The sequence below is a fragment of the Sus scrofa genome, chromosome 1 (genome assembly GCF_000003025.6).
Source record: "Sus scrofa isolate TJ Tabasco breed Duroc chromosome 1, Sscrofa11.1, whole genome shotgun sequence".
Classification (NCBI taxonomy): Eukaryota; Metazoa; Chordata; class Mammalia; order Artiodactyla; family Suidae; genus Sus; species Sus scrofa.
The window spans coordinates 115456780-115482008 of NC_010443.5; the positions used below are offsets into that span (position 1 = coordinate 115456780).

Sequence of the window (25229 nt, forward strand, 5' to 3'; positions counted from 1 at the left end):
AGTTATTTTGGGGCATCTCTACTGGGAAGTCTTTGTTGGGGCACTCGCCATTAGCCTGGCAGGACTTTGTCAATTGTGCTACAGGTTCGAGGTTCCTCCTTTCTCATTTCTTCTCTCCTTTTACAGGTATCAGAACTGTGTCAGTTTTGGAGGCTCTCCCTGCTTTCTGCTACTTCCCCTACCTCCTCATCCTTTTCAGACCCTTCCGAAAATAAATGTCTTGATCAAACAATTCTGTCTCAGCTTCTGCATCTCAGAAGATACTAGCTGATGCAGAGTATAGCACATGCTCTGCTTCATGTCAAGGAGGGATTAAAAAAAACTTGAACAAGAATTAGGATCCTACTTTGCTGGTGGCGGCTTCATAGTAATGGTTGTTGTAGTACCCATTATTGCAGTTTCTTATCTGTGCTACTCCATGAAAAAAATCCGTATTTTCTTAGATTCTAAGATATGCTTTTTCATTTTAACTTTTCTGAAATTGGGATAGGTCTGAAAAGTGATAATGTGCCAGTGTAATTGGCAGGTCTTTTTCTTATTTACTGATGAATGAAATAATGGTGCATCCTACCACTGATATGCTGCAGAGTCAATGAACTACATTAGCAGCTCAATTCAGTTCACCAGATGTTAGGTACCATAATGGGTTTTTAAGAACCAAGAGGTTGGATTAGCCTTCGTGGGCTGTAATTTTGCTATTATTGAAAGGTGTACAGCAGATAACTATTGCCATGGATATATTAATATAAAAATAACTAGAGATCCAATGAAACATTAAATAATTATAGAAAGCAAGGAAATATGCTCTTTTCGCTTCTGGCTCTATTCACTCTTTTTTTTTCTTTTTTTGGTCTTTTTGCCATTTCTTGGGCCGCTCCCGCAGCATATGGAGGTTCCCAGGCTAGGGGTCAAATCAGAGCTGTAGCCACTGGCCAACGCCACAGCCACAGCAACGCCGGGATCTGAGCCGCGTCTGCAACCTACACCACAGCTCACGGCAACGCCGGATCCTTAACCCACTGAGCAAGGGCAGGGATCGAACCTGCAACCTCATGGTTCCTAGTCGGATTCGTTAACCACTGAGCCACGATGGGAACTCCTCTATTCACTCTTTTATTCTTCCTTTTTTGTCTACATTTATAACTGATGTTTCCTTACAGGCCATAGTCACATTTTTCTGGTTATTCTGTCATTCTTCCAGCAGCATCTTATGTGATAATACCTGTGATAATAAAGGTTTTCCCCTCTATGTGTTGAACCCCATGTTGGTATGTGGTCAAGAAGCCCTGAATTGGAAGACAGTCTCCAGGGAGAAGGGTTGGATGGAAGGATCTGTTGCCTGGATTCCCATAAGTGTATCTGTTATCTAAAATTGGATTCCTTTGCACTGACTGATTCTAAAATTAGGATTGAAATCATTGTTTCCTTTATCCCCCTCCCACTCCCTTCCCTTCCCTGTCTCCTGGCAATGGGCCTAATAGGCCTCAGTCTGAGGACAGAACTTAGTACCTGCCTCATACCAATGCTCTTTTGTCTGGCTCCAGTGCTCCCAGCCAGCTTGGGCCCGCTGACTCTCCCTCCACAGGTAGCTAGCTGTCTTCCTCAGCTGTCATTCCTCCTGGAGGTTTATCATGTCCCTCCTCCTCCCAGAGGACCTTAGAGTTACTCCTCAGGTTCTGAGTGCCTTTCTCCTTTCCTATGAGGGTGCTTAGGCTCCCTACAAGCCACCTGTCCCTGGCCTGCCCTCCAGCCCTCGACACACCCACATTTCTCTAGGTACAGAGCTGATGTGAGATCATTTACTTTAATCACTCCTCTTTCATTGCATATTTGAATCATTCTCTCTTTTTCTTTTTTTTTTTTTTTTTGCTAAATAGAAAATTTTACAATGAATAAAATAATGCATGCAGTGGTTTCAAATTTTTGGTCTGGTTAATTTTTAATTAGAAAAATAGTCATAAAATACCAAATTTGATCAAAGTAGGCATGTTTTCTAAAGTTAAGAAAAGAAAAAATTCCTTTATAGAGGTAGTTTATATATATATAAATATGCTAATATGTATACACATACTTTTAAAAATCATTGAGCTTTATAATTCAGAAAGGGACACCTCTGCTCTTCACAATGAATTTAAGGTCATTTTTGCTTCATCACTAACCAGATTAGTCTCTCTGCATCACATGACAAATCCCTAAGCAACTGTTACTTCACGTTATAAGTTCCATACCCTATTTTTGTATGTATGATTTTTATATATGCAAATCCTCTGTTTTACTACTAATTTAAATCACTTTCATTTGATTCTGTGTAACTGTTTGTCTCGTTTTGGTTTTCTCTTATGCTTAGAATTTGATGTGCATTGCACAAAAAATGACAAAAGGCAATTACCTGGATGAAGGTCATTTTCCCCCAATTTTATGGTGGTTTAAAGTGGCTTTTTACGAAATTACTCAGATAAAATTGTGTTCATAGCCACAATGAATAAGGATTCTCTCTGTACAGTGTTCTCCAGTCCTGCAGTTATTTTACTTAAAAATTCACAAAGATAGCAACTTCCTGGTCTCTATAGACTTGGCGAGGATGCCAGAGCAAGAGTGAAAATGGGAGCAGGAAAGGAAGAGAACCACTAATCTAGGTTTAAATGGGGCAACAAATAGGCCATTTAATAGGGTCCCTTTTCCCCCTCAATTATTTGACACTTGATCACATCTTCACATAGTCAATGTGATTCCCAGCTTATGGTGGCTAAAATATCCAGAAACAGATTTTGTTATTTTAATAAAACAATAATTCAACATATGGAAGCTGGACTATCCTGAATCAACCAGAAAGTAGTCATTTTCTAAGTGCATAACAGAGAGAAAAAGTACAAAAGAAAGTTATATACAATGAAACCATTAAATGCAGATTTGCCACAAGGCAAGATGGTAATGCTTGAACATTACAAAGTGCAAAAACTGCACAAACACATTATATTTTAAACACTTCATCTATTTAACAAACTATGTACACTCTTCAGCTAAATAAGATGAATTGAGATTCAAGAGGCAGCACCGTACTGGCAAATCTCGTCCTAAAGGCATCCATTAATATAAATCAACAGAAGCAATTTGGTTTGATCATTTATTTGCAAGAATCATTAAGGTTTATTAGCATAATTATTCCCTGTGGGATTTCATGTCGAGGAAATGAAAAATGGCATTATCAATATTTAAAAGATAAGTGTGTAACGTTCAGAGTACTTAAACAGTCATCTGCAGGTGGTGTCCAGCTGCAGCAAATTAGATTAGATTTGGGCATTTTTCTACACAAAGAAAAACTGTTCTATTCTAATTGCTTCATTTTATAAAGCAATACAATTTTGTAAATAATTTCTACTGTATAGTTAGAACTTACAGTGTATACTTATGCCTTATTTCAGATCAGCAACTCTGATATGTTAAACCCTGTTATGTTGTAACTATTGGGGAACATTAATCAGTATAATCCATCATTTATTATTAGGGAAAGCTCTTTCCCTTCAATAGTCTAGACCTTTAATCTAGACATGTAAGTGAAAAGCTATATTGCAAAGGGAAATGAACCAGAAGATTTCTCCTTAATGCTAGGAGGGCATAAATCCTTCCTTAACAATGAAATATCACTTATGATAGGAATAATTTGTCATGAGAAATCTTTAAATGTGATCATTATTTTTTTTACAAAAGTCATACAATGGAATATTATTCAGTGATAAAAATAAATGTGCTATCAAGTCATGAAAAGACATGGAGGAAACTTAAAGGCATATTGCTAAGCAAAAGAAGTCAGTCTGAAAAAGCTATATTCTGTATAATTCCAAATATATGACATTCTGGAAAATCAAAACTATAAAGACAGAAAGATTAATGGTTTCCAGGGGCTTGGGTGGAAGGAGGGAAGGATGAATAAGTGGACCACATGGGATTTTAGAACACTGAAACTATTCTGTATGATACTGTAATGGTGGATACATGACATTATGCATGTCTTGTTAAAATCCACATAGACCTGTACAAAACAATGAGAAAACTCTCATGAAAACTATGCAGTTTTGTGAATAATGTATAAATATTGATTCATCAGTTTTAACAAATGCATGGTGCTAATGATAGTGGAAATTGTGTGGGTATGGAGGGAAGAGGGGATGTATCAGAATGCCCTATATTCTATCAATTTTTCTATAAACCTAAAACTGCTCTAAAAAACAAAGTCTATTAATTTAAAAAAACTTAGGGTAATTTTCTTTAGGTAAAATCAGCTAATTGTTGTAATTGATTAAATTGGTCTTTATTTCCTCTAAGATCAGGATCAAGACAAAGATGTCCACTCTCGCCATTTTTATTCAGCATAGTTTTAGAAATCCTAGTCACAACAATCAGAGAAGGAAAAGAAATAAAAGGAATCCAAACTGGAAAAGAAGAAGTAAACTTGTCACTGTCTGCAGATGACATGATGCTATACATAGAAAATCCTAAAGATGCAACCAGAAGACTACTAGAGCTCATCAATAAATTCAGTAAAGTTGCAGAATACAGAATTAATATACAGAAAACCATTGCATTCCTATGCACTAACAATGAAAGATCAGAAAGAGAAAGTACAGGGAAAAAATCCCTTTACCATTGCATCAAAAAAATGAGATACCTAGGAATAAGTATACCTAAATAGGTAAAAGATCTGTACTCTGGTAACTAAAAAATGTTGGTGAAAGAAATTGAAGATGAAACAGATGGAAAGATATACCATGCTCTTGGATTAGAAGACTCAATATTGTCAAGAGGACTATACTACCTAAGGCAATCTACAGATTCAAAGTAATCCCTATCAAATTACTATTGCATGTCTCACAGAACTAGAACAAAATTTTTTTTAATTTGAATGGAAACGCAAAAGACCCCAGTAGCCAAATCAATCCTGAGAAAGAAAAACGGATCTGGAGGAATCAGGCTCCCTGACTCCAGACTATACCACAAAACTACAGTCATTAAAACAGCATGGTACTAACTCAAAAACAGAACTATAGATCAATGGAACAGGATAGAAAACCCAGAAATAAATCCAAACCCTTAAGGTCAATTACTCTATGACAGTACGAGAATACACAGTGGAGAAAAGACAGTCTCTTCAATAAATAGTGCTGGGGAAAAAGGATAGCTACATGTAAAAAAATGAAATTAGAACATTCTCTAACACTGTAGACAAAAATAAACTCAAAACAGATCAAAGACCTAAATTCAAGGCTGGATGCTATAAAACTCTTAGAGGAAATCATAGAACACCCTTTGACATGAATCACAGCAATAACTTTTTGGATCCACCTCCTAGAGTAATTAGAATAAAAACAAAAATATACAAGTGGGACCTAATTAAAATTATAAGCTTTTGCACAGCAAAGGACACTATAAACAAAATAAAAAGATAACCCTCAGAATGGGAGAAAATATTTGCAAATGAAGCCACTGACAAGGAATTAATCTCCAAAACATGCAAAGAGCTCATGCAGCTCATATATATATATATTTCAACTCAATAAAAAAGGGCAGAAGATATAAATAGACATTTATCTAAGGAAGACAGACAAATGGCTAATAACATGAAAGGATGTTTAACATTGCTAATTACTGCAGAAATGCAAAAACTGCAATGAGGTATCATCTCACAACAGTCAGAATGGCCATCATCAAAAAGTCTACAATCAATTAATGCTAGAGAGGGTATGGAGAAAAAGGAAACTTCCTACACTGTTGGTGGGAATGTGATTAGTATAACCAATGGTGTAATGTATGAAGTTTCCTTAAAAAACCAAATATAGAGCTACCATATCATCCTGCAATCTCACTTCTGGGCATATATACAGAGAAAACCATAATCTGAAAGGATACATGCACCCCAGTGTTCATTGCAGCACTATTTACAATAGCCAAGACATGGAGGCAACCAAAATGTCCATCAAAAGACGAGAGGATAAAGATGTGGTACATATATACAGTGGAATATTAGCCATAAAAATAAATGAACTAATGCCATTTGCAGCATCATGCATAGACTTAGAAATTATAATACTAAGTGAAGTAAGTCAAAGACAAATACAAGATGACATCATCTATGTGTGAAATCATTAAAAAATTATACAAATGGACTTAGAAAACAAAAACAGACTCATAGATGTCAAACGTATGGTTACCAAAGGGGAAACATGGGGGGAAGGGATCAATTAGGGGTTTGGGATTAACCTATACGTACTACTATATATAAAATAGATAACCAATAAGGACCTACTGTATAGCACAGGGAACTCTATTCAGTATTCTGTAATAACCTATATGGGAAGTAATCTGAAAAAGAATGGATATATCTATATCTATACAGCTATATCTATCTGTGTGTGTGTATATATATTTATATCTATGTATCTATATATCTATATCTGATTCACTTTGCTGTATACATGAAACTAACACATTGTAAATTAACTATGCTCCAATATTAAATAAAAATTAAATTTATAAAAGCATATCTGCTTTAGATGGACATTCAGCCAAAAATCTTTTTCTTTGACAGATTCCCTATTAAATTGCATAAATTACCATAGAATCTTTCTATAATACCCATTATAGCTCCTTGCATTCAGTATGTGGACTGAACACAAGGAGCTATAACCAAAATTATTCCTAGAGCCAAAGGTCTTCAGAGAAGAAAAAAATAATGAAGAGCATCCTTGTTTGCTAAAATACTTTGCGATGCTGCATAACAATTCATTATTAGGTGTTAACAACTTCTATGCTATTAGACCTGTTATATCCTAAACTTGTCCTCATTTCTTACCTTCACTACAAGGAATCTAACCCTTTGGGGAGATGGTTATGTCAAGAAATCTGCAGCAGGCTTCATTGCAGGGCAATTTATACATTAATACCAGTACTTTCTGTTCTTCTCAGACAGTATTGCCAATGAGTAGAGCAGTGGAGGTAATGTTGATATGCACAATGTGATGTAACCCCAGGATGGAGAGGGGAGCAAAATTTGCAAGTCCCAGAAATTCTTTCCAAGTCTCATGGGAAGCTTTTTTTTTTTTTCTGCATCCACTGCATGTGTAAAGTTCCCAGGCCATGGATCAAACCCAAGCAGCAACCCAAGCTCCTGCAGTGACAACATGGGATCCTTAACCCACTGCACCACAAGAGAACTCAGGCGAAGCTTTTTATTTGTGCTTTGCATTCTTTTTGTCATGGTCTCAGTCTCTGCCCATACAGTGGTCCTTGGGTGTCTGTAGGCAGTTGTTTCCAGGAACTGCCTTGGATATCGAAATTGATGGATGCTCCATGTATAGTATAGCCCTCGGTATCTGTGGTTCTGCATCTGCGGATTCAGCCAACCAGTGATACTGTAGTACTGTATATATTTATTGAAAAAAATCCCTGTATATGTAGACCTTTGCAGTTCAAACCCATGTTGTTCAAGCACCAACAGTATACACCTTTTTTTACAGGAATTTCTTTCAAGGTGACTGTTGCATGCTTTAATTTGATTATATTTGGCTTGACCTTTAATTACTGTTTCTTCATTAATGCTCTTTATTCATATTATAATGCCATTACCTTAAGGTGGAGGTCTCTTTGCCAGGGCAACCAGGAGTGCAGTGTGAGTACTCTATGACTGAAGACTTGAATTCTCCTTGGTGAGAAGTGTATTGATTTTTCAGCTCCCCTCACTATGGTGATTAAAAGCATGGTAACCTTTCCACAAATCCTTTGTATGTGTGTGTCTGTCTCATAATTTCTGATGACCTAAGTGATTTTCCCTTAGTTTATTTATACTGACTAAATGCAGTGCTTTCCCCCCTCCTACATAATAGATTCCCCATCTGAATTATCCTTCTGATCCTCTTAACACTCAAATTACTGCATTCTAAATACAATGTTTATTCTTCATTATATTTTTATTAAGCTATGATATGTTGAAGGTTCTGTGATAACAAAAATTTAGTAAATTTAGATGATTAGTAATGCATTTAAACTATTGCTGTGTGTGGTGTTCTGAAATGTTAATTGTGTATCTTAAAAAGCAAGTAGTACCGATATATTTAATTGCCTGATGAAACAGATAATCTATGTATCAATGAGGGAACTACTTTGTATATTTGATTAATGAGTAGTCAAAGTTACAAATATTTTCTTGCAAAAACTAATATACTATCGTGCATTAGAAGTCAATTGAACATGGTAAAGTTTATCAAGTAACTAAACACTTAATGATCAGATTTGTACCTTGTTAATGTTTCAAAGATGTTTATATTTATTGATCTGTGAGCATTTCATATAATGTTGACCTGAATCTATCTATGTAACCAAAGAATTTGTCACTTGGATGCCAAGCAATCAAATATATTATGTTAGGTAGATAAAGAAATGAAAAAACTCATGATGTTATCTAGAGTTTAGAGAAGTCTCTTTGGAGAATTCCTTCAGTAAATTCTTATAGAAAGGCATAGAAATATTGGTAGAATACTAGTAAAATTGGTGCATTGGTAAATAGTTGATTGATCATCCTCAAAGTTTGCCGATCTAGTTCTACCCGGAGAGATACTCTAGGTGGCACATGTCAGGGTTCTGTGTTCTCCTAGTCTTACTCAACATTTTTTTTTTTTTGTCTTTTTAGGGCCGCACCCATGGCATATGGAGATTCCTAGGCTAGGGGTCCAATCCGAGCTAAAGCTGCTGGCCTACGCTAGAGCCACAGCAATGCCAGATCTGAGCCACGTCTGTGACCTACACCACAGTTCACAGCAAGGCCGGATCCTTAACCCACTGAGTGAGGCCAGGGATCAAACCCGAAACCCTATCATTCCTAGTTGGATTCATTTCCGCAGCACCATAACAGGATCTCCTACTGAACATTTTTATCTATGGAGTATTTGAAAATATAAAAGGCATGTTTATCTAATTTTTAAATGATGTTGACTGAAAAAAAAGCACAGTGTGAGAGTTGTGAGTTAAATTTTATTTGGGGCAAAATGAGATATGTAGCTTAGGAGACAGCATCTCACATAGCTCTGAGGAACTGCTCCAAAAGGGTAGTGGGGAAGGTCAGTACAATATGTGATTTTCCATGAAGGGGATGCGTGCAGTCAAGCACACATTTTTTTCAGAAGGTTACCTCTAGTCATGAGGAACAGATGTCTCCATTAATGATTTTCATACATTTCTACATAGGAGAAGATACAAGAATTTGGACTCACAAAACTGTCTCCTGAAACTTTTAACTATCTGAAAGCATGTTCTGCCAATTTTTTTTTCCCAGAGCACAGAGTGCCTCATTCTGGATCTCCACCCTAAACTCCTTTTAGGATGTGTTGAAGGTCAGTGGCTGCAAAGGCTAATGACTCAGTCCTTGTAGAGGCAGATATTAAGTGCCAATTTTTAGTTGGCAATGACATGACTCTAGGAGTTATGAAATTACTATACAAACATGTTGCACTGATATTTTAGAGAACAAATTCAAGAATCAAAAATTGTGATCAAGGAGTTCCTGCTGTGGTACATTGGGTTAAGGACCCAGTATTGTCTCTGTGGCAGCATGACATTCTGTGGCATTCGATCCCTGGCCTGGTGCAGTGGATTAAAGAGCCGGTCTTGCCTCAGCTGTGACTCAGATTTGATCCCAGGCCTAGGAATTTCCATATTCCACAGGTGTGACCAAAAAAAAAAAAATAGAAAAAACAAACAAAAACTGTGATCAACACTCCAAAGGCAATATTACAGAGCCACAGTCATCAAGACAGTGTGGTACTGGTACCAAAACAGACAGACAGACCAATGGAACAGAAGAGAGAACACAGAAATAAACCCAGACATCTATGGTCAATTAGACTTTGACAAAGAAGGCAAGAATATAAAATGGGAAAAAGACAGTCTTTTCAGCATGTGGTGCTGAGAAAATTGGAGAGCCACATGTAAATCAATGAAACTGGAACACACTCTCACACCATGCACAAAAATAAACTCAAAATGGCTTAAAGACTTAAATGTAAGACAAGACACCAACACACTTCTAGAAGAGCACATAGGCAAAGCATTCTCTGACATCAACCTTACAAATGTTTTCTATGTCAGTCTCCCAAGGCAACAGAAATAAAAGCAAAAATAAACCAATGGGACCTAATCAAACTGACAAACTTTTGCACAACAAAGGAAACCAAAAAGGAAACAAAAAGACAACTTACAGAATGGGAGAAAATACTTTCAAATGATGCAACTGACAAGGACTTAATCTCTAAAATATACAAACAATTTATACAACTCAACAACAAAAAAACCAACAACCCAATTGAAAAATGGGCGAAAGATCTGAATAGACATTTCTCCAAAGAAGATGTACAGATGGCCAACAAGCACATGAAAAATGCTCAACATCAACGATTATTACAGAAATGCAAATCAAATCACACCAGTCAGAATGGCCATCATTAATAAGTCCACAAATAACAAATGCTGGAGGCGGTGTGGAGAAAAGGGAACCCTCCTGCACTGTTGGTAGGAATGTAACTTGGTACAACCACTATGGAAAACACTATGGAGGCACCTTAGAAAGCTATACATAGAACTACCATATGACCCCGCAATCCCACTCTTGGGCATATATCCGGACAAAACTTTCCTTGAAAAAGACATGTGCACCCACATGTTCATTGTAGCACTATTCACAATAGCCAAGACATGGAAACAACCTAAATGTCCATTGACAGATGAATGGATTAAGAGGGTATGGTATATATACATGCAGTGGAATACCACTCAGCCATAAAAGAGAACAAAACAATTCCATTTGCAGCAACATGGATGGAACTAGAGACTCTCATCCTGAGTGAAGTAAGTCAGAAAGAGAAAGACAAATACCAGAAGACATCACTTATATCTGGAATCTAATATATGGCACAAACGAACCTTTCCACAGAAAAGAAAATCATGGACATGGAGAGCAGACTTGTGGTTGCCAAGGTGGAAGGGGAGGGAGTGGGATGGACTGGGAATTTGGGGTTAATAGATGCAAACAATTGCCTCTGGAATGGATAAGCGATGGAATCCTGCTGTATAGCACTGAGAACTATGTCTAGTCACTTGAGACAGAGCATGATAATGGGAGAAAAAAGAATGTATATATGTATGTGTGACTGGGTCACCTTGCTGTGCAGTATAAAATTGACAGAACACTGTAAACCAGCTATAGTGGAAAAAATAAAAGTCATTATATAAAAAAGACTCTGAGATTTAGGGATTAAAGGAAAGAAACTGGCTAGTAGCTTCTAGTAGGTAAGAAGGGAGAGAGCAAAATGTGAGAAAGGAAATTAGAGGTTTTCCCACTCTAACTACTAAAAATCTTTAAAAATCAAACATTGATTTTAAAAAGCAATTAATGCTGCAAAAATTCTTGTTTTTCTTAATCATTTTTCACCTATGAAATTAAACAGAGAAAGTGGTTGTATCAAAACTTGCATTGATAACTAATAGAATACTGAGTGAAGAAGAAGACACAGAAGCTTAGACAAACTATTTTACTTTTCTTTCAGAGAGCATTAGGTCATGAGTTAGGCAGCCCAGGGCTGGTGTGGCAACTCCGTGGTCATAAAGAACCAAGGCGTCTTCTATTTTTCTTCTCTGACATCCAGAGCATGTGCTATCTCATTGTCAAGACTGTGGGTGGATTTTCCATTATCAAATACTCTTATTAAGGGCAGAGACCCACACATACAAAGGCCCTCTGATGGGGAAAAAGCTCAGAGAAGTACATTTTGGTCAAAGTTTGAAGAAACCTAAAGGGGTAGACATGCAAGCCTTTAGAGGTCAGGTTGAGAGTTTTAGACTTTCTTTAAAGGCCAAAAGAAAGCACTGATTACTTACCATTAAGGAAAATTTCTCTTATATATAACCCCCCAAACCAGAGAACCAGTGTATCAAGACCTGTCTAAAATACTGAGACTGAACCAGGATAACAGAGAACCCCCTTCTTCCCACATCCTGGCTGTTAAGCAGGAGCAAATTACCACTTATTGAAGAAAATAATAAGGGTAAGAACAGAAAACAATGGATTTGGAAAAAAAATAACAAAACCAAAATTTTCTCTTTGAAAATATAAGTAAAATTTATAAAACTCTAAGTGATGAAGAACAGTTTCTTCAGAGTTATTTCTGGTAGAGCATTTTCCTATGTGCCTAGCTGTAATATAATTTCAATCATTTGTTCATGTAACCAATATTTATTTACGACTTACTATATGCCAGGCACTATTTTAAATGCTTGAGATACATCAGTGTTCAAAACAATAACAAAAATATTTCTGCTGACAGCCTAGCCAATAAGCTTTAATTAAAGTCTACTTTAAGAGAAGCTATTCAAAAAAATAAAAAATAAAAAATAAAAAAAAAAAAAAAAAAAAGGAGTTCCCGTCGTGGCGCAGTGGTTAACGAATCCGACTAGGAACCATGAGGTTGCGGGTTCGGTCCCCGGCCTTGCTCAGTGGGTTAACGATCCGGCGTTGCCGTGAGCTGTGGTGTAGGTTGCAGACGCGGCTCGGATCCCGTGTTGCTGTGGCTCTGGCATAGGCCGGTGGCTACAGCTCCGATTCAACCCCTAGCCTGGGAACCTCCACATGCCGCGGGAGCGGCCCAAGAAATAGCAACAGCAACAACAACAACAAAAAGACAAAAAAAAAAAAAAAAGAGAAGCTATTCAAAAGCCATGATTTTTGTAGAGACTTGTTGAAATTGCTAGACTAATGGGGCATTAAATGAAAACAATAGTTGCATCCTGATTTCACAATGTTTCGTACCATACACACCCTGTAGTCAATTTTACTTTTGTAGTTACTGGGTTTATAAGACTCTCCAAAGACAGTAACATTGGCAATATTCCCCCTACACACACACACACACACACACACACACACACACACACACACTCACACATTGGTAAAAGTCCACTTTCAATTTTAGAAAACAATTTGAGTCTAAGGTGAGGTCTAAAAGCCCATTAGGGTTATCTATTTGCTATTAATCTCTTTGCATTTCAGTTTAGGAGGTGTCTATTTACATAACTTCAAGGTCACTGATTCCCTCGTCAGTAGTGCCCAGTCTACTGATAATCCTATAAAAGGCACTCTTCATTTGTCATAGTGTTTTTGATTTCTAGAATTTCATTTGAATTCTTTCATATAGTTTCCATTTCTCTGCTTTCATTACCCTTTTGTTCTTATATGTTATCCACACTTTCTAGCAGATACCTCAGCATAATAATCATAGTTATTTAAATTCCTGTTTAATCCCAAATGTGTATGATAGCTGAGTCTAGTTCTGATATTTCCTTTGCCTTTCAAACTGTGTTTTACTTGCTTCCCAACAATTTGCCTTTAGCCTTGTAATTTGTTGTTAAGAGCTACATGTGTTATGTTGGGTAACAGGAACTGAAGTAAACATGGCTTAAGAGTGCTGTTTTTTTTTTTCTCCAAAACTATATTTCTAGGAGTTGGGCTGTGTTTAATGTTTGCTATAGCTGAGGTTCCAGAGGGTTCAAATTCCTCTGCTTTTGTTTTCGTCTCCTGTTTTCCTTGGATTCCCTAAGAATTCTGTTTTGTAGGACTTTCAGCTATAATCAACTGTTATGACACTGGAGCACTGTTGTTGTGGTGATAAAGTGTGGGAAAGGGGAACTATTCCATAATTTTGTGATTAAAATTTTTAGGAGAGCTGTGCCACTGGGGTGTGATCTTCACAGCTATTTCTTAGATCCCTGCTCTCCACTTAGGTGAGAGAGGAAGGCTGAAGGAGGCTGGAGGGAAAGAAGTGTCTTTGCCCCAGGTGGGATAAGGCTCTGGTAAAATCTTATCCTCTGGAAAGCAGACCTTTATTGTGGAGAAGTCTCTGGACATATTTCACAATGATTCTTCACCCATGCCCCCGCCCCTGGTGGAAGCCACAGGAGATCTTTCTTGGGTCTTCACTCTAAGAACTGCTGAGATTGGAGGAAAAAAGCCCATGAGATTCCTGGAGGAAGTGTGGAGGCCTCCCTAACACAGCAGCCTACGCTAGTTTCACTGATTCCAACCAGCAATCCATGAAAGTTACCATTTAATTATTTCTAATTCATGGCTTCAGGGGCTTCTGCTCCAGGTAAGTAAGAGAGTTGTGACTGTGACACTCTGGGTTTACTCTTCCCAGATTTCAGGGTGGTGGGTTCCCCTATGACCTCAGCTCACAGTTTCAAGTTTGTCCAGCTTTTTCTGGTATTAAAGATGGAAGTAATAACTTACACATTTTTAACATTTTGGAGCTGAAACTAGAAGTCCTACTTATCATTAATCTTTAAGCAGACATATTACTACCCAAAATGAACATCAAACTAGCACAAACGAAGCCAAATTCTCACACTACCGTAAAAAATGTTTTTCTTAGTTTTGACAAGTTTTCTAAATGTCTTCTCTAAAATCAATATATTAGACCAATTTCTCTACCCATTCTTGTTCTTAAATCCTTACATTTAAAACAAACTTCAGTGTCTAACTTTAAAAAAACCTAACCAGCATCCTTCCATCATCTATCTGGTCTCTTACCATGCGTTACATAGCAGAGTAAGATCCATGTAGCCTATACATTTTATTCCCAAAATTTACCAACATCTTCTGAGGGCGGGTGGTGGTTGTGGGGTGGTGGTGAGGCAAACGCTCCAGGAAACGCGCGCTAAGCATAGTGCAGTAACTCAGCAAGGGAGACTGACCCTGCCTCCCACTGCTAAGGACGAAAGTGGAAATTGCAGAAAATGCATTGAGGTTGCAGTACGGTCATGTGCATAGAAAGTGACTTTGGCCCCCTATCTTGGACAGGAGTTTGCATATTTCTCTGTAAACAGTTTCCACACCTCACTCAGCTTTGCCCTCAACTCCACCCAAACCCAAAGCTAATAGCTTGAGAGAAACCTTGGCCTCCCAACAGGGATTACTTCACTGTACCTCTGAACCTCCCGCCTGTCTCCTTTAGACCTATGAAAGTAGCTGTCCAGCCGGCCTCCCAGGAAGCTCAGCGCTGATTGGATAGTGCTGCGTCCAATAGGAGGTGGCGGCCTTCTGGCGTCTGCTTTGTTTGAGTTGGAGCCTCGGAGGCTGTTGCCAGGAGACCTCGTAAACGCCAGAGAGAACTGAGGCCTTGCGGTTTACCGGAGGAGGTGGAGGCCGCAGGAGCGGGAGAGGAGGATTTTCGTCTGCCAAGATGGTGAGCCTATCGGGGGTCTCCGAACTACTTGTCTATTGATTTACTTGTAGTTTAGAGCCAAGCTGAGATGAGTGCCTAATCTGAGAATTAAGTGCGAAAGACAGTCTTACTTGCTTTCAGGACTTCAGGTACTATTATTTAAGGGACGCCACCGGCGGCTTCCAGCCTTTTTTTTTTTTTTTTTTTTTTTTTTTGCATTTCTCCCACACTATATTAGATCTGCCTGGTAAAAAAATGTTGTTTCTCACATTTCTGGAACTTGAGAAATGTTTTAAGAACCGCTGTACAAATGAGTGTAAATGAAAGTCCCAGAGAGAGCGAATAAATGAATAGCAGCAGGTTGACCTTTTAAATGTGTATTAGAAAAGCCTGGCTAACTTTTGAACAGCAATTTATGGCCATAGGGGAAAGAGAAGTGGGTGGAATGAGAAGGATTACCTGCGTAGTGGTAAAGAGCTGAGTCTGTAGAGCCCAGCTGCACGTCTTTGAATCCTAGTGGGGCTATTTATTAGCTGAGGAAGCTTGAGTCAAGTTGCTTTAACTTTTCATGCCTCATTTGTAAGAGGGGGAGTAGTAATAGTACGTACTGCATTGATATATCATGTATTTACATTTGCTTTTTTTTATAAAGGCATATTTCATTTTAGGAAGGAAGCCAAAAGCTTTCATTTATTACTGTTAACTATTTTTGTTTCTTTTGTATTTGAGGGCTGCAATCAATGTATTTAAAAAACATAGATAAAAAATACCAAGATATGCTTTTTTTCCCCCTCATTATAGGCTTCCAAGAGGAGAACTTTGAGCTTCAGTGAAAGGCATCAGAAATTAGTAGATGCAAACTATTGCAAAAAATTGCATGTTGAGGCGCTAAAAAAGCTACAGAATCAAGTCAGAAACCAAATGGTGCGGAATGAGAATGATGACCGGGCTGAGCACAAAAGGTTCCTCAGATTACTACAGAATGAGCAGTTTGAGTTGGATATGGAAGAGGCCATTCAAAAGGTCAGTTTTACTGTTCATTTTTGCATCGTTTTCCTTTCGTTTTCTCTTTGAAAACAATGAAAATCAACAATACTGGAATTGAGTGGATAGACTAAGCATCAGGCAAAGGATGCCTCATTGTGAGTCAGCCCAGTGTAGAGTTAAAGAGCTGGGGTTTTAAAGGCTGCGTGTCTTGGAATCCTAATAATGTTTGTGTTAGCTGTGGAACCTTGGGTAGGTTGCTTTTACTTCTCTGCATCATCTGTAAAGTAGAACAATAATAGTACCTACTTTATAAGATTGTTTTAATAATCAGTTAATACAGGCACAGACCTTAGAATAGTGCCTGGAGCAGACTAAGCACTCAGGTTTGTTTGTTTTTTGTTTTTTTCCATAAATATGAAATCTGTAATTACTAACTTCCACAGTTTGTTCTCATAATTCATTTGCTTTCCATAAAATTCTAAAGACAAAAATTTAATACCTTTTTTGAATTTACTGAGATTAAACCTGTATGTTATTAAGTGGTTAAAAATGAACACTTATGTATAAGATACAAGTTTATTTTACTTTTCTTTTCTTTTCTTTTTTTTTTTTTTGTCTTATGTCCTTTTAGGGCCGCACCCTCGGCATATGGAGGTTCCCAGGCTAGAGGTCTGATCGGAGCTGTAGCAGCTGGCCTACACCAGAGCCACAGCAATGCTAGATCTGAGCCTCATCTGTAACCTACACCACAGCTCTCGGCAACGCCAGATCCTTAACCCACTGAGCAAGGCCAGGGATCGAACACGAAACCTCATGGTTCCTAGTTGGATTCATTTCTGCTGCACCATGATGGGAATTCCAAATTTACTTGTATTTTTGATTTTTGAAATACTGCCTTGAAGAATTCACTTACAGTATGTATGTATATAGCTCCTAAAGTATGGAGACAGTTTTTCATTTGGAATTTCTTAATACTTTCAGGGATGAGGGACATAGGAAAAGGGAAGCCAATAAGAAAAGACATGAGTTCTCATAAAAGTGAAAAAGGTGTTTTAATGTTTCAGGTTTGTGTGTGTGTGTGTGTGTGTGTGTGTGTGTGTGTGTGTGTGTGCCTGCTGTGTAAAATTCTTAAGATATTGTGGGGAATGGTAAAAACAAGTTTTAAAAGTGATATTCATCCTCTGAGTTCCAAATTCCAGAAGCTTATGAAACCTCAGTCCTTTTCAGGTGGGCCTCGAACCCAGCCAAAACTCAGATTCAGACTTGAATGCAAGGGCTGAGCCTTGAACCCGCGGGCTGGGACTCAATCCACCTGCACCTCAAATTGGGACTTGAACCCATGATCCCTGACTTAGGAGGAAACTTGAACCCACTGTCTTTTAATTGAAACTGCTCACCTGGTGTCAGGAACTTCCTGAAGCTCAGGTTCTTTTGTCTTATTGCAGAAAGAATTCAGCGAAGTGGCAGACAAAGAATAAGTTTATTAGTATAGGATCCTGAAAGACACAAGCGGCTAGCAAGGGAATGCAGCAGCAGTTCCCCCCCCCAAAAAAGGGCTACATTTTTATAATAAAAGAAAAAGTGAGGAGGGAAGAAGACCACCTTCTTCCTCATTTTTGGGTAGACATCAAGGCTTACATCATTAGTTCCTCCTTTGACCCTGTATAGTTAGTTTAACCAGGACTGGCATGGTGCTACATAAATCATATGTATATTAGCAAAAGGTGGAAATGTACTAAAATTTGGTAGCTCATCTGAGGTTTCAGTACAGTGTCTCCTTTTACCTGTTTTTTTTTCCCTTTCACCTACATTTTTGTCTTGCCTACATCAGAAATGCTACTCGTCAGGGACTGTTAACTCCCTGACTTCATGTAACAAGATTTCAGACCCCATGTCATATTGTTTTGTGTTCTAACTGGGTTGGTGGTTTGAGTGTGTCTGGCACTTAAATGCACCATCTTCAAGGTAGTGTAGATTGTTGCTAGCTTACTGGATTCTTTTCTTGAGTGGTCACTAGCTTATAGCAGTCTCCCAAACTCCCTTAATATTCCTTTTCTGTCTTTAATCCCCTGGTGAGATTTTAAGCTATTTAATTTTTCTACTTTATCCCTATAACTTAGACTTGACTTTTTAATCCTGAGCAAGAAAATCCTTGGGATTAGATTTTTTCCTCTTCTTTTTTATACTCATTTTTCTTTAATTTAATTTTATTATTATTATTTTTTTGTCTTTTTAGTCTTTCTAGGGCCACACCTGCGGCATATGGAGGTTCCCAGGCTAGGGATCCAGTTAGAGCTGTAGCTGCCAGCCTATGCCAGAGCCCTAGCAACGTGGGATCTGAGCCGAGTCTTCAACCTACACCACAGCTCACAGCAATGCCGGATCCTTAACCCACTGAGTGAGGCCAGGGATCGAACCCACAACTTCATGGTTCCTAGTTGGATTCGTTAACCACTGAGCCATGAAGGGAACTCACTTTACTTTAATTTTAAATAAAATCCCAGATACTGTATCAGTTCTCTTGTTCATGCTATGATGTGCATCTTACAAAATAGGTTCGTTCTTTTTTTTTTTTTTTACATAGCAGCAGCATAATGCCATTATCTTACCTAATAGAATTTATCAGTAAGTAAATTCTAGGTATCGTTTAATACTATTCTATAGTAAAATTTCTCTGATTGTGTCAAGACTGCTTTTACTGGGTTTCTTTTAATCAGGATCCAAACAAGGTTTATACAGTGTATTTGGGTTTATCAGGTCCATTTTAATCTAAAACAGCCCTTGTGCTTTATTTTTTCAGTTTTATTCTTTTAACTTGTTAAAGCGGCTAGGCCAGTTTTTTGATAGGATATCTCACTTTCTGAATTCATCTGTTTGCTTCCTCAGTGGTTCCTTTACTTCTTTTCCTCTGAGTGAAAGTTAGCCTACAAGCATGATTAGTTTTAGATGCAACTTTTTTGGCAGTCATTCCATGGTCATGCTGTCCTTGATGTTGATTATATCCTACCAGCAGGCACATACATGGTTGTTCTGTGTTAAGTGATGCTAATGCTAATCAGTGGGTTTAGTGAGACAGCCTGGTTCCTCCACTGTAAAGATCCCCATCATACTTTAATCTATGGTTTTACCAATGAAGCTTTTTCTTCATCAGGGCTTGCAAAACACTGATTTTCTAATTTTGTTGTTCCTTACACATTTAAGTAGCTGAAATTCCTCTGTAAAGAACTTTCCCTTGTCAACAAGGGTAATTTGGTACCCTGAAATATGGTTTTTACTGGAAAAGGAGATTTGCTAATTTTGAGAGTAAGAATTGGTGCCCTAGTCACTTCCACTGTTGTATGCCTGTGTTGTTTTTTAAAGTTTTCTTTAGCTTTGGACTTTTTAAAAGAATATCTTTATGAAAAAAAACAAAACAAAAGATGGGGAGTTCCCATCATGTCACAGCAGAAACGAATCTGACTAGGAACCGTGAGGTTGTGGGTTCGATCCCTGGCCTTGCTCAGTGGGTTAAAGACCTGGCATTGCCATGAGCCGTGGTGTAGGTTGCAGATACGTCTCAGATCTGATTAGACCCCTAGCCTGGGAACCTCCATATTCCACAGGTGTGGCCCTAAAAAGCAAATATATCTTTATGGTCTCGTGGGTCTTTATATACTTGAATTAATTGCATTTATTATTCTTTTTTGTGCTCATGTGTCCTGCCTTTGGCCAGTGGATGCCCTTTTAGTGCTTTTGTGTCCTTTAGAGAAGACTCCTGTAATCTATGATGGCTTCCTCGCTTTTTGTCAGAACAAAATATTATGGACTAGAGGTGGTTAATTTTATGTGTCAATTTGACTGAGCCATGGGGTACCCAGATATTTGGTCAAACATTATTCTGGGTGGCTTTAGATGAGGTTAACATATAAATTAGCACACTAAGTAAAGCATATTTTCTTCCTTGTGTGGGTGTGCCTCATCCAATCTGTTGAAGGTCTGAATAGAACAAAAAGGCTAAATAAGAGGAAACTGCTCCTCCCTGATTGCCTTCCAACTAGGATATTAGCTTTTTTCTAGTCTTCACACCTTAACTGAGACATCAACTCTGAGTCTCAAGCCTGCCAGCCTTCAGACAGGTACTACACCCCTGGCTCTCAGACGTTGGAACTTTGACTGGAACTTTGACTGGAACATTGACTTTCCTTGGTCCCTAGTTTTCCAACTCACTCTGAAGATCTTGGGACTTGCCTGCTTCCATAATTTCCTGAGCCTGATTCCTTATTATGTTGTTTCTGTTTTTCTGGAAAACCCTAATATAAGGCTTATCTTACAAATTTCTTGCCTCACACTTGGAATTGGCCGTTGTACCAAGAAGCTCTGTTACCATTTAGTGGAAATAATATTTAGAGAAATATTTCAGTTGTAAGTGTTAGAGACACTTATTAATCTTGGGTTATCATTGGTTCCAGGTCTTTGCATTAGACGGAATTTGGAAATAGGCATATTTTTAAGTTTTTGAGATAAATTTAGATTTATGGAAGAGTTGCAAAAATAAAAATTCCTGAATACCCTTGACTTCCCCTTATGTTAACATCTAATGTAATCAGAGAATAGTTATCAAAATGAAGCAATTAACTTTGGTACAGTATTGTTAACTAAACTATGGGATTTATTAAAATTTCATCAGTTTTTCCACTAACATCTTTTTTTCTGTTCCAGAATCACAAACTTAATTTAGTTGTCAGATCTCCTTAGCCTCCTCCAGTCTGTGAGAGTTCCTCGCTTTTCCCTATCTTTCATGATCTTAACAGTTTTGAAAACTGTAGTTTATTTGTTATGTTGTTATATTATTAATTTGTGTAACAAATTGCCACAAACTTCGTGGCTTAAAATAACACCCATTTATTACCTCACAATTTCTATAGGTGAGAAATCCAGGCACGGTGTAGCTGGATTGTCTGTTCATTTTCAAGGCTGAAATCAAGGTATTGCTGGGATGCATTTTCATCTAGATCTTGGAGCTTCTTCTAACCTCATTTAAGTTGCCAGCAGAATTCCTGTTCTTGTAGCTCTAAGACTGAGGTTTTGTCTTCCAGAGGTTGTGACATTCCCTGCCACATGACCCTCTCTGTACATGCAGTTTGCTTCCATAAGGTCCACAGGGCACTGACTTCTGTTACTCCCTGTCATTGTTAGGGCTCATCTGTTTAGGTCAGGCCTACCCAGGAAAATCTCCCTTCTGATTAATTTAAAAGCAATTTATTGGGGACATTAATGCCCTTTGCATTTTGTATTGGGGGTACATGATGTTGGTATGTATTATACTTGCTGTTAGCCTTGATCACTTGGTTAATGTGTTATCAGGATTCCCCTACGTAAAGTTTTATACTTTAGAATTATTTTACAGTTTGTAAATACTAAATATTATGAGGGAGATGCTTTGAGACTATGCACATATCCTGTTTTTATTTAAATTTTGCACACTAATATTAGTATTCATTGGTGAATCTTGCCTTTAACAATTATTACTTTTGGGTTTTAATGGTAATTTCTGATTTGATTTATTCCCTCTTCATTTATTAATTGGAATTTTTCTGTAAGAAAGAGTTGACCCCTTTCCCTGTATATTATATAGTTATTTATTTATATCCATATGGATTCATTGATTTTTAAAATACTTTTGGTTATAATCTACTAGCGTTGTTATTTATATTGTTCCTCTAGTTGTTCGAATTTTGGCTTTTGGAAACTCTTTTCAAGTTGTCTGCTATGCCTTTCTGACATCATGCTCTTTGTTTGTTTTTGTTTTTGAGTTTTCTTGCTTTCTGGTCCCACAAGATGTTTCAGGTCCAGCTTATTCTTTCCTTACATTGCCTTGAAATCAAACAGTTCTCCAAGAGTACTTGGTTCCTTTTATTGGAGAATGGTATTTAGAAACCAATGTCTGAATGATAGGTGTGCTTATTATTACTGGGGTTTTACTGCTCTACTCCCTCCAGGAACTAAAATATAAGTCTACACTAACCAGTGCACACACACACACATCTGTGTTTACTTTTGTAACTATCTGCATATATTTATTAGAAAAGCATGGGCTACATTGGTGCTGACTAATCTGGCACCCAAGGGGTCATTTCAGCCTTTCCTTATTTGTAGTTACATTCTTCTAACAAAAGAAAGCTGGTTCTCATTGTCTACAATATATTCACTTATTATTTCAATCATAGTATACAGATAAAATTCTAGCATTGCTAACTTGCACCTCTGAACAACAAATTTACTGACTGCAATACAGACTTGAGTATAGTTCTTTTTGTCCTTAGTCTTAAAATATCAAGTCAAACACTGTTTTCCCAAGTCATTATGTCCACTCCTACCTGTTTCCTTCACTGTGGTTATGTGATTGAATAAATATAGTTAATTTGTCACAGTGTGCATTCTGTTCTTCCCCCACATCTGGTTGATTTTTTTTTAATGTTGAAATAATTACAGATCCTTGGAAAGGTGCAAAGATAGTACAGAGAAGTCCATTGTGCCTTTGAATATTCCCACATAGTTACATCTTACATAACTATAGTTTAGTATCAGACCCTGGAAAATGGCATTTCTATGCTATGCCTATATACTTGTGTCATTTTATCACACATGTAGATTTATGCAACCACCACCTCATTCAAGATACAGAACTATTCCATCACCACCAAGGCCTCATTCATGCTACCAAACTATAATCATACATTCCTTTCAACCCCTGGTGTAACTGGCAACCACTAATTTGTTCTACATCCCTATAATTTTGTCATTCCAAGAATGGTCTATAAACATTTGTGTCTGTGATTCCATATGCAACTGGAATCATATGTCTGTGACCTTTTGAATGGGTTTTTTTTTTTACTCTGCATAATGCTCTTGAAATTCATCCAAGTTGTTGGATGTATCAGTAGCTAATTCTTTTTTATTACTGAGTGGTAGTGCATGGTATGGATGTACTGGCTGATTTGTTTTAAAATTTGTGTATGTACAGTTCACTGTGATGTACAATTCTATGGATTTTAACAAATGAGTAGATTCCCATTTTCACCACCGCATTGTTCTATAGAGCAATTTCCTTTTTTTAAATTGAAGTATAGTTGTTATACAGAATTACATGTTATAGGTGTACAATATCATGATCCACAATTTTTAAAGGTTATACTCTATTTATAGTTATTATAAAATATTGGCTATATTCCCCACATTGCACAATATATCCATGTAGCTTATTTTATACCTAATAGTTTGTATTTCTTACTCCCTAACTGTATATTACTTCTGCTCTCTTTTCTCTGCCCAATGGTAACCACTAGTTTGTTCTCTATATTTGTGAGTCTTCTTTTTGTTATATTCACTAGTTTGTTGTATTTTTTAGATGCCACATATAAATGATATCATATAGTACTTGTCTTCTCTGACTTACTTGACTGAGCATAATGCCCTCTTAGTTTATCCATGTTGCTACAAATATCAAACTTTCATTTTTTTATGGTTAAGTAATATTGCAATGTATATATGTACCACATTTTCTTTAACCATTCATCTGTTGATGGACGTTTAGGTTGCTTCCATATCCTGGCAGTTTTAAATAATGCCACTGTGAACATTGGAGTGCATGTATCTTTTCAAATTACCGTTTTTGTTTTATTGGATATATACTTAGGAGTGGAATTGCTGGGTTATGTGGTAGTTCTGTTTCTAGTTTTTTGAGAAAAACCTCCATATTGTTTTCCACAGTGGCTGCACAATTGACATTCCCACCAACAGCGTACAAGGATTCCCTTTTCTCCACATCCTTGTCAACATTTGTTATTTGTGTTCTTTTTGATGATAGCTTTTCAGACAGGTGTGCAGTAATATCTCATTGTGGTTGTGATTTGCATTTCCCTCATCATTAGTGATGAGGAACATCTTTTCATGTGCTTGTTTGCCATCTTCATGTCCTTTTTGGAAAAATATCTCTTCAATTCTTCTGCCTATTTTTAAATTAGGTTGTTTTTTTTGTTGTTGTTGTTGAGTTGTATAAGCTATTTATTGTATATGTTTGATCATAATCCCTTATCAGTCATATCATTTACAAATATTTTCTCCCATTCAGTATGTTGTCTTTTTTTTTTTTTTTTTTTTTTTTTTTTTTTTTTTTTTTTTTTGCTTTTTAGGGCCGCACCCGCAGCATATGGAGTTTCTGAGGCTAGGGGTCTAATATGAGCTACAGCTGCTGGCCTACCTCACAGCAACATCAGATCTGAGCCATGTCTGCAACCTACACCATAGCTCACAGGATCCTTAATCCACTGAATGAGGCCAGGGATTGTGAACCCACAACCTAAAATTCCTAGTTGGCCTCATTTCTGCTGCTCCATGACGGGAACTCCAGTATGTTGTCTTTTTTAAATTTTTAAATTTTTTATTTTTTAAAGCACACCCATGTAAATATTTTATTGTGGCCAAGAAACATCATTGTGGTTTTTTTAAAATTTTAAAATTTTTTTATTTTAATTTTTAAAGATTTTAATTTTTTCCATCCTAGTTGGTTTAGTGTTCTGTCAATCTCTACTGAAAAGCAGAGTGATCCAGACACACACACACACACACACACACACACACACACACACACACACACACACATAAACACATACATTCTTTTCCTCACATTATCCTCCATCGTGCTCCATGATAAGTGACTAGATATAGTTCCCAGTGCTATACAACAGGATCTCATTGCCTATCCATTCCAAAGGCAATAGTTGGCATCTGTTAACCCAAGATTCCCAGCCCACCTCCCACCACCTGGCAACCACAAGTCTGTTCTCTGAGTCCACGAGTTTCTTTTTGTGGAAAGGTTTATTTGTGCTGTATATTAGTTCCAGATATGAGAGATAGTGTATGGTACTTGTCTTTCTTTTTCTGACTTACTTCACTCAGGATGAGAGTCTCTAGTTCCATCCATGTTGCTGCAAATGGCATTATTTT

At 37.4% G+C, this 25229-nt stretch overlaps 1 protein-coding gene across 1 annotated transcript in view; it reads left to right on the plus strand.

The window, feature by feature from the left end:
• MNS1 (meiosis specific nuclear structural 1) overlaps positions 15125 to 25229 on the plus strand; it is a 54441-nt gene continuing 44336 nt past the window's right edge. Inside the window, 2 exon segments of the mRNA XM_013992959.2 lie at positions 15125 to 15278; positions 16059 to 16280. Coding sequence (XP_013848413.1) covers positions 15276 to 15278; positions 16059 to 16280 — 225 coding nt within the window. The 5' untranslated portion in view covers positions 15125 to 15275.